Source organism: Manduca sexta, chromosome 5, assembly GCF_014839805.1.
Source record: "Manduca sexta isolate Smith_Timp_Sample1 chromosome 5, JHU_Msex_v1.0, whole genome shotgun sequence".
In the NCBI taxonomy this organism is placed as follows: Eukaryota; Metazoa; Arthropoda; class Insecta; order Lepidoptera; family Sphingidae; genus Manduca; species Manduca sexta.
Window position 1 is genome coordinate 1,835,569 of NC_051119.1, and position 11,105 is coordinate 1,846,673.

At 38.5% G+C, this 11,105-nt stretch overlaps 1 protein-coding gene across 2 annotated transcripts; it reads left to right on the plus strand.

Moving 5' to 3' along the window:
- LOC119191009 (esterase E4-like) lies at positions 1 to 8,249 on the plus strand. 2 transcript variants are annotated; one of them, XM_037444733.1, is made up of 12 exons: positions 1 to 92; positions 1,402 to 1,566; positions 2,358 to 2,512; positions 3,336 to 3,484; positions 4,094 to 4,236; positions 4,764 to 4,949; positions 5,141 to 5,331; positions 5,981 to 6,149; positions 6,393 to 6,609; positions 6,950 to 7,059; positions 7,521 to 7,653; positions 7,994 to 8,249. In XM_037444733.1, the coding sequence occupies exons 1-12, from the start codon at positions 20 to 22 to the stop codon at positions 8,160 to 8,162; spliced, it is 1,860 nt and encodes a 619-aa protein (XP_037300630.1). In that variant the 5' UTR covers positions 1 to 19; the 3' UTR covers positions 8,163 to 8,249. The 2 variants fall into 2 exon arrangements, with proteins under 2 accessions (XP_037300630.1, XP_037300633.1); XM_037444736.1 differs by lacking the exon at positions 1,402 to 1,566.
- Positions 8,250 to 11,105: the final 2,856 nt, after the last annotated feature.

Sequence of the window (11,105 nt, forward strand, 5' to 3'; positions counted from 1 at the left end):
TGTGTGTGACCATCGCGAGATGTGGTCGCAAATAGTGTTGGTCACCGTGGCGCTGGTCGCTGTACGCGCAGGATGTGACAAGGCGCCTGCAGGTCAGTTTAACAATAAACAATACTTATACGACTATACTACGATATTGAGGTCTGTTTTAAAACTTCTGAGTAAATGCTACTCGACACATAAATGTATATAAAGCGATCAAATACAGAAGCCATACTCTAATCTATGCTCCCAAAGTGTTAATGAAACGGGTACTATTACTTAGCTGTTTTATACAATAACTGTCATACAAAAGTTATTAAAATTAATTTCAATTTTAATGTCTAACATTCGCGTAAACATAAGAAATCATTATATAAAAGTTACTTGAGAAGTGTGAACTGGCCTCTAGAAAAGTAAAAAATTAAATAATGAAAAGGAAGAAACGGGCATTACAATTTCGACCTGATTCCTACACTCTCTAAGAACCAAATAAATCCTATTGGACTACGGATTAATATTACGGAATAAATTAGGACTAAGTAAGATTTCTATACATTTTCTAAGTGTAGCAAAAGCAGTGGATACGTATTGCTGATGGTAGAATATATTTATATCCCTCCGGATAGCGACCACCGGACACAAGGTGTTAAAACCCGCTATAATAGCCTATGTAAGTGTCGCGTTCCGGGATCAGCCTGTGTACATCCGGTTCCAACAGGCCGGCATAATTGTGTAGACTGTCGAGGGGTAATCATCTCTCGTCAGTTGACCGTGACTCACTCCCATAACCATGAGGTCCAGTGGGGTCACTTTGCCGTACTGGCATTAAAATATACTTAAAAATATTTAGTACGTAATCATGAATGTCGAGACTAAACGCCACTACGCACGGCAGGTACAATATTACATCGCACATTATATCGCAGGATGTTTTATTGATTTCGAAGGTAGACGAGGTAACCGTTTACCTGATGATAAGCGGTTCCCGTCGCCTATGGATGTCAGCAAGGGAAGAGGAAAGCCAAGCCGTTGCCTAGCATTACACCCTTTTTTGATCTTTTTTTTTTGGTCTGATTTACTCCTGTAGGAGAAGGCAAAGGCTCTCAGTCATACAGCCTAGTCTGTCCTTTCTTTTATACGTCTTTTTATTACAAATTAAAGGCCGAAGCCATATCTGAAATTTATCGTTTGAAGAAGTTTTAAACGTAGCGCATAGGAAACATCGTACGTAGTTCCTTCCAGAGTGCTCTTTAGAAAGACATATTTTCATTATAAAATTAATAAAACGATATCTAAATTATAAAAAAAAATCAAGAGCCGAAGTATAGATAATATATTGCAGAAATATGATTTACGTTTTGGTTAATGCGCCGTTTTAATGTTGTAGTTCTTTAATTAATGTGAGGTTTTGGACCGCAGATTTTTTTGAGGCCTTTTTACCTGCTTGCTTTGTGCCTCATGCAAGCGTGAGGTCTCTTGACGGCATGGTCGGTCGCCCCGTTCGCAGTCTCCGAAGCTCGCCTCTGGTTCAATGTCCCGAAAGGGAATCGAATAGAGGTCGTCTCGGTGCAAAGCCCATACACGGTACCACAATGCTGCATAATAGTTTTTTTACTTCTTTATCCTGGGTATTTAATTATTCTTATCTTAAACAATTTACTTAATTTATGCACACAAATTAAATGCAAGTTTTTTAGTATTCATAGACTGTCAATGAACTCTGTAAAACTAAATACTATTGAAGCGTCATTTTCGATTTTTTTATATCTATTAGCGTTAATGATTGTAGAAAAGCATCTTCGTTACGTTCTCAGCTCTGCTACAGCATAGCGTCGACATAATATTGTAGCCCGTTCCAATGGAAAGGCAAGGGATAATTATTTTGCAAATGGATGGAGCTAGTGATAATCATGAAAATAAAAGTTAACTAACATAACTAATTTTTTTAATATATTACCAAACAAATAGGAAAAACTGATATTAAAAAAATAACCAAAAATATTTGTAATTATATTTTACAAAGAATATATTCAATGTAAGTAACTGTTAACAAAAATAACCTCTTATGTTTACGCGAAACATGAACAATATCCGTCTCGTCAGTCGTAACCATGAAGGATACAAAGTCTTCGAATGTCGGAAGTAAAACTAAAATTTTATCACATTAAAATCCCTTAAGTAATTATATTTCAACATTATTACTTTATTATTGATTATTTTATTAATTAATACTTAGTAACGTCGCTATGAATCCACCCTGAATACTTGGACGCCGCTCCACTTACCATTCTTCTCTTGAAAATGTTATTTCGACTCCATTCTTACCAGTGGAGTCATTTTCCCTTTCAAAAATAAATGTCTATATTCATCACCAGTGGCACCGACCCAAAAACCTGACGATGGCCCAGTGACGACGTCTCCTTCGGGCACTTTCCGAGGGTCGTGGATGAGCACCCGGCGCGGCAGACAGTTCCAGGCGTACCGTGGGATCAGGTACGCGGAGCCGCCCATTGGACAGCTAAGATTCCAGGTTTGTGCTATTTAATCCTGCACGCATGCTTTGATCGCGTAATTGCGGTAAAACCGCGTTGAAACCCCGTGTGTAATCCGGGTCGAGCAAGGACATTGGTCTTTCCTGCTTAATATCACCGCAGAGTCAAATATTTGTGTCCGATATAACGATAGGTTCGCCATAAAACGAAACACATTGTGGGTGCCATGTCTGCATCTGCCTAATCCGTCAGAGATAAAGGCGTGATGTAAGTGATGCGTACGCCGCACTTCATTATCAATACCAAGAAGTCCTCTACCGAATATGGCCTCCCATAACTTTTCCAGCCCTACCCGTTAGAAGCGGCTTGGATCCAGCGATATCCTGCGAGTTTTTTAAAGCATACAGAACATAAAGCTTTTAAGGTGGGATTTTCTGGCCTTCATTCCGTCAGCTATGATAGGTGTTATGTAACGCATTCGATCTTAATCTTGCTATCTACGGGGACAATGTCAATCTCCTTGCTGACGCTGGCCATAGCCTCACGTCAGTTCAGTAGACGGACGGCAAAAGGCAGTAATAGAAAATTATGGTTTTATTTTATGGCTGGCTATAGGCAGTAATGAAAAATTATGGTTTTATTTTATGGCTGGCAATAGGCAGTAATAGAAAATTATGGTTTTATTGTATATGGCACGAGTAAGGCACTTCATTGCACCTCATGGTAAGTGGACTTGGATCTAGCTGTGTCGACTGACGAGAGTTGTGTATCCCTCGTCAAACATCACAATTATGCCGCCCTGTTATATTAAAAAGTCCCTGAGTTAGCACCGTATTTTACCCGTAAATATATCCCCTACAGCCTCCAAAAGACATGGTGCGTTATAAAGATGTGGTGGACGCGAGTAAGGAAGGCCCAGCGTGTCCCCTGCCCATCCAGTGGTCCGGGCCAGAGTACTACGTCGATGAGGACTGCCTAACCATAAATGTGTACACGCCTAGTAACAAAGTGTGAGTATTTTAAAATAGCTTAAAAAAAGTAGCTTGTGTCGTTTCTTGCTGTTCAAAAATTGGTAAAATTTCGTTAAAATCGGTTCAGAGTTTTTACCGTGACCAAATAGGCAGAGAGTTACTTTCATATTTATGATATTATTAAGCATTCAATATGTTGGTTTGTTACTGCTGATTTCAATTAGATTTAAGAAAAAGACCAATATCTCTATGAAATAAATGCAAGCAAATTTTTATATTGTTATAATTAAAAGTGGAAATTGGGACTTATATGTAACCAACTCTCGTTTACAAATTGTGTCGTGTAGATATAATAATTCCCAAATACAACAAAACAAATGGGTCAAATTGTCTTCTCTACCTATGATTTAGAAAATCACAAAATGCACAAATCTTTGCGTGAAAGTGAATCACTTGTGGTTTCTAGTTTGACAGACTCGTTGACCGCAAAATGGATTTATTTTCAACAATATTAGGGCGTTACCATTTTGTAAGTCATTAGATACTACGTGGTGCGCACGTGGTACTCATCAAGTATACTGTTCTTCAGTACTCAGCAGTGGGGCAGTATATAATATAGGGCTGATAAAATAATTATTTTTATAACAGAGATAAGCCCCTGCCGGTGATCTTCTTCATCCACGCCGGTGGTTTCTACTCGATGACGGGCCGCAGTGACTTAGCCGGTCCCCACTACCTATTGGACAGGGACGTCGTGTTCGTCGCCATCAATTATCGACTTGCTTCTTTAGGTAACGTACGCACGGAGTGTAAACTAATTCAAAGAGTCCAAAACAATTTGAGAGGCCCGGGAACTCTAGAGGCGAAAATTAACGGGCAAAATAACCTCACGGAGTAACAAGAACTAAAGGAGTGATAACAAGTCAAGGTGTAAAAGAGTTAAATTAAATTAATTGTAATCTTAAAATTAATGCTTGCTTTAGTTCTTTAATAGGTTACAGATCTGTTAACATTTATTGGGTAATAGTTTGTTAAACGCTCTTTTTACAGTAAACAGTATATTAGCAAAATAATTACAGAATACAATTTAAGACATTTTTTGACAACGTCCAACAAGAGAGAATAATAGAATAGTCGCCGCATGACATATCTTCTCTTATGCCAGCCTGCCCGCGCAGTCGAATACTTCCGGAAACGCCCGATGTCATCGGCTAGGATAGCGGCGCGTTATAAGTTTTAATAAAATCATAGATAAGACCAATTCTCACTCTTGACGACATCTGTTAGGTAAAAAACCCTCATTTACATTTTTGTCCAGGTTTCCTTAGTGCTGGTGATAAATACGCGCCAGGCAACAACGGCTTCAAAGACCAGGTGTCCGCGCTCCGATGGGTGCAGAGGAACATCGCAGCGTTTGGAGGCGACCCCAACCTCGTCACTATCACTGGCTGCAGCGCTGGCTCCATCAGTGTCATGCTGCATATGATATCACCCATGTCTAAAGGTATTCACTATAACAGGGTATAGGACTCCTGAGCGTAATTAATTGCTTAATCTTAATTAGTATAAACTAATAATTTTGTTCGTGATTCCCGCGGAAAAAAGTTACCGAATACAAAAGTCCTACTGTATATTTTCATCACCAAATTTCATCGCAATCAAGCTTGGCTCTACTATTAATTTTATTTGTTTCAGGTCTCTTCCACAGGGGTATATCAATGAGTGCCTCTCCAGTCTCCAAGGCGCCTACACCCAAACATCAGTTCCATCTTGCCAAACAACAGGCTGAGATTCTCAACTGCCCCACTAATAGCACTAAAGCTATCTTAGACTGCCTGAACACTAAGACTTGGAGGGAACTTGGAAACTCACTCACAGGGTTCTTTGTAAGTGAAATAGTTTTGATTAAATCATCATCATTTCAGCTGGGAATCGTCCACTGCTGGACATAGGCCTCCCCCATTGAGCGCCACAGGAACCGGTTCTGGGCCGCCCTCATGCATCGGAGTCCGGCGACCCTCACCAGGTCGTCGGTCCATCTCGTGAGGGGCCTACGCTGCGATAAATTAAATGATTAAATCATAGAATGAGAAAACCATTCGATAAATCAATATTAGCAGTATTTAGAACTTATTAAAACGTTATGATCGTGACTCTTCTGGTCAGACAAGCGGATTGCATACCAAATGATATCGGAGAACAACAAGCTCTAAGGCGAGTTAATCACCATACACGGCACAATATACGTATGCCTTCCTCGAAATCTCCTAATTTTACTAGATTACAAACAGGCGGGCATGTCGCCTAGCGACGGAAAATCAGCTCTGGCCATCGATAGTCTATCTAGATCCTACTTCACTTACCATTAGGTGTAGTGGGGCTGTTTGCTGTAATTGTATAACAAAGGACTATGCTGTCCCCCACTGCTCCTTTAGAGACCAAGCGATGAAGCTCAAAGCGTCTCTGAAACTATTAAATCCGTAGCAAAATTCACGACCAGTTTTTTGGTATCAATTTTATATCTTTCAAAACCAGGACAGCGCCGGAGACCCTATTGGTCTGTGGGGCGCGGTGGTGGAGCAGGATTTCGGTCAGGAGCGGTTCCTTACCATGCAGCCGCTGGACGCCATCCGCCAGGGGAAGATGCACACTGTCCCCTACATCATCAGCCAGACCAAGCACGAGTTCTTTTGGAAAGCGTACTGTGAGCTTATTTAAATGTATTTATAAAATGTACTTTTGCTGTATTTGCAGATAGGTGTAATTTTATTTTTTACTTGGATATTGTCTAAATTTCAATATAGATATGTGATTAAATGTGATAAAATGGCTCCCCGGTCACAGCATGAGACGGAACACTAAAAATGGACGCACTAGTTGCACCTCTGCTTAGCCTTCAAAGGATAAAAAGGCGTCAATCTATAAAAATAAATATAAATCTTTCCAGCCATCCTGCAGAACCAAACCCTGACCGACAGAATGAACTCGCAATTCGAGCAAGCTGCTCCATTCTCTTTCCTACTGCCAGAGGAAAACATCCAGACGGTCGCGAAGACATTAAAGGAGAAGTACCTCCAGAACAAACCGCTGGTCAACGATGAAGCCAGCGCTAAAAACCTCGGGACACTGTATGGAGACTCTGTTGTTGGATTTGGGGTGCACAGGCAAGTAGCTCAAAACATACAAGGATATGCGAATTTTACCTAAGTTTAGAGAGATGAAGTTAGGAAACAAATATAAACATTCTCAATAATCAGCTACTTCAGAATTTACAAACGTAATCATGGACAAATATTTCTAGTTTTAGCTTTTGAGATTAAGCTAAACAAAAAAAAATATGGTTACTGGCTACAGTAGCCAAGCCTGTTAACGCTATGGGTATAAGAGTTTTTAATCCAGAAGTAGATGATAGATTAGGTGATAGTTAATTATCAGATTATAAAGCTTATTGTCAATTGCTATGGCAGTAATAGTTTTGTTTTAAATTTTGTTTGTTATACTTAGATTGGCAAACCTGATGTGCCTCCATTCAAAGCACCCTGTGTACTACTACCAGTTCAGCTACATTGGCAACAACAGCCACTACCAGGACCCGAAGACTGGAAAACCGTTAGGTAAAACCGTTCTTCATACTCAATTAGATTATATATAGTGATTCTAGACGGCCCATGCTGAGCTCTTAGTACATGACAGCTGCTCAAATGTGTTATTAATAATTTTATAAATACTCTGTGACTTTATATACAAATAGACGGTTTTGTTACTTTAGGCTTTATCTAGAAGTCTACCTTTGGGTGATGTTAAGATTTAAATGCACCTTCTCAAAACAAAGAAAGTGCAACATAGATACTTATACCGTTTTGTATCTTTATTAACACACATATAGATACATTTTAAGCACTTGTTTTTACGTACACTTAATTCGCCAAATACATTTTTATGTGTATATAATGACTTCATTTTATAGTCTGACAAAAATAAATATCAAGGAAGCCGCATCGTTTATATGTTGTTTAAGACATCTGCCTACCCCGTACATGCTATGTTTCCATGCTTAAATCTCACTTGTCTGTAGGTGCTGCTCACCACGACGACATGATCTACGTGTTCTCTCTCAGCTACCAATTCCCTCTGATTGAGCCCTCCAGCCCCACTCCTCACAAGGTGGACGAGTTGACTGCCATCTGGTACAACTTCGCCAGATACGGGTAAGTGGAAACGGTAGGATTTCTCGCTACGATACGATAAATCGTCTTATGATACAGCTCGATACGATATATGCAATTACACATCCCGTTCTTAAATAGTTTACATTCTACACTGAACAAAACAACCAGTCGAACAACATTGTATTTGATAAAGTCATACGAAGGTAACATTACATATGATATATAAAAAAGAAATTACTTTTGCTGCACTTATCAATATCGAAATATTTACAAAGACTTTTTTATAAAACAAAGTTTCTTGTCGTATAAAGAAGCGAAGAACTGGAAAAAGAAAAATGGAGCCAAAACAAAGATATAATAACTTTCTTCTCATTTTCAGGGACCCTAACCCGCGACCTGACACGCCCGAGCTGGGCTCATTATCCTGGCCGGTCATGAAGCCTGACCAGAGGAAGTATTTGGACTTTGGAGACAAGCTGACGATCCAGGAGAACATGTCTGAAGACCGATTTAAAATATGGGAGGAACTTTATCCCATCATATATTAAATAGGTTTTTTTAAATGCGACTTTTTTTTTATAAATTATGATTGTGTGATAATATTGTGGTAATTAAATAAATAATTTAATCTGAAATGTTGTTTTTATAATCGTTTATTTTACTAAGGCAGTGAATTTGGGTAGAGAACTGTGAAGTCTTGAATCCGACTCGCAGATCGAGAAACTGCATTGATTGTATATTCTATAGACACGAACGTCCATATAAACTATTTGTTCAAAATTTGAACTAAAATAGCAACCAAAACGTCCCTGTTATAAGCTATTTATTCACTTGAACAACAAATAATTTTACCTATTTGACTAATATTTATTATTCAAATCCAGGTTTACACTTACACTCGAGTTCTTATTTCATGAGCGCCACTCCGTACACAACCACAAGCTGTCAATATTGACCATATTACAGTCAGTTTGAATGGAATACATTTGAACACATTGAATGTTCGGAACGCCAAATCCAGTACGTATTACATATATATCGATGAGAAACTGCTTGTATCTCCAAAAGAGTGGAGAGTAACGCAACTGATATACGTACTCATTTTCTAAATGCTCATTCCATCCTACATGAAAGAGAAAACAAATTCTAGAATCAGAGGTAGTAGCCTAGACGCCTTTCTACAATTGTTGAAGCTAATAGAAGACAAATAAAATATTGGCATGACAGATCCTATCCTTTTCTTCCCTTCCCAACCGAATTCGGCCATGGCAGCCAATCTCAACGGAGATCAGCAACGCGGGAGATATTATAGTGCATAAGTGTGTGCAATACACAAGGATCTCTGTTCCTTCACTCTCATAGTTCAATAAGACGGTAAAGACTTGAGAGAGATCAGGCGCAGGACCAACGGCTTTACGTGCTTTCCGAAAGACGAGGATATCACTCCGCCAATTTCCTGACTCCGAGCTACGACTAAGTAATTTTAAAGATAGAAAAATCTAGTCACTTTTATTTTGGTCTGACCCGGATTCGAACCGAAGACTTTGTCAAGACACTCTACAATACAAAAACGTCACCAAGACAGTCTTGTTTGTGTACCCTTGTTAAGTTTCCACTGCAATTTATAAATCAACGATAATTTCCGACCGCAGCGATCTTAAAAAACCGACATGGTATTCCCATCACGCATTTTCCTCATAGTGCGGACGTACTCAAGACAATGTGGGTGACTACCCCAAGTCTGTATAGGCAACATAATAATATAAGTGACGATATCAGTATTCAGTATAAATTATAAAATAACTATATTTATGTTGTGCAATTCGTGACAACCACTTATAAGTATGCTCTATAGTAAATACTATCTCGAATAAGTTATACATAGTTACAATTTGTTGTTTCTTTAAGGACGGCTGCGGTAAATAAAATCTTTGTGAAAATATGTCCATATATTATTTTGTAGGCTTGATAATTTCATTGCACCTACTATTAAGTCTATTAGATCTTGATAAGGTTTTGTTGTGGCTGACGACTTATTGAACATACTAATTAAAATTATTTTGCCCCCACACGATATACTGGGTGAGTAACTATTTCGAACCAATCTAGACGTTACTATATAGTCATCTATTGAACATAATAAGGAAAATCGAGAGCGACGACATAATGCCATTGAAAGCTCGAATACTTACATTAAATATTCGACTTTATAATTATTGTAGACCCAAGGATATCAGGCCCTGTGAAACTCAGCGCCCCCTATAATGCGATAACCCTACATGATGGACAACTTCGTCAATGCATAATAATTAACACATAAGTTTAATTTAAGTTTTTTATATATACGTAATATGTCAGAATGGGGTATTTGAAACATTTTGCTCTTGTAACCTTTTATAAAAAAATTTTCCTCTTATAAAATATAATACAGCAAGATTGATCAAAATCGGATAAAAATCAACAAGTTATTAGTCTTTTGAATATCAATAGAAAAGTGTCAAGAAGCGAGAAAAGAGACGTAATACGCGCACGTGACGTCATCAGGAATTAAAATACGTGCGTAAGAAAGATATGGGCCGATATTCCCACTACACGTTGTCTTCTGTACATTGCAATATATTTACTGGTGGTAGACTTCTCATATGTGAGAGTCCGCCTGGGTAGGTACCACCGCAATGTCTATTTCTGCCGCCAAGCAACAGTGTGCAGTCATTGTTGTGTTCCGGTTTGAAGGACTTGTAGCCAGTGTAAATACTGGACATAATGAGACTTAACATACCACGTCTCATGATGGCGAGCAGGGGAATACCAAACAATATTTTGTATTTCAAGGTGTTGGATGGTGTTTCTACTGTTTATGAGCGGTCGTGTCACTTACCATCAGGCGAACGGCAAGCTAGTCTCGTCATTCACAGCCATAAAAATTTGGTATGTATTACTGACTCATTTCTTAGACTATTTCATGGAACGGATTCTTTTTCGAAATTTTTACTGTTACATGTAAAATAATATACTAAATGTAACATAAAACAAAACCATTGTAATCTTCTTTTACTAAATGTTTCGGACTACAAATTGTCGGTGGAATAAGTAACTTATAATCCAAAAATCGATCCGTCACCGTGCAAAAGGTTTTCGGTTAGACCTCGGGTGTACTGCACTAGTTTTGTTTCTTACTTCGCCTGCTTATCTACAGCTGTTCCAGAGATTACGTTTGAACAATATACCACTACATTTAAAACATAGTTAACTGAGTTTATTGCTTAATAAGATATCAAAACGAGTTTTGTGCAATCTGCATTGCCATTCGTTTTATTATTTATAAGGTCATTAAACAACTTTACGCGGCGACGGCTAATTTAAATTAAACATTGTTTTATTCATCGCGTATCATCTTGGTTGATGACTAAAAATATTATTTATTTACTGCAACCCATCGATATATATGTACCTGGCTGGTTTTGGCGTTTCGAACATTCACTGTGTTCAAC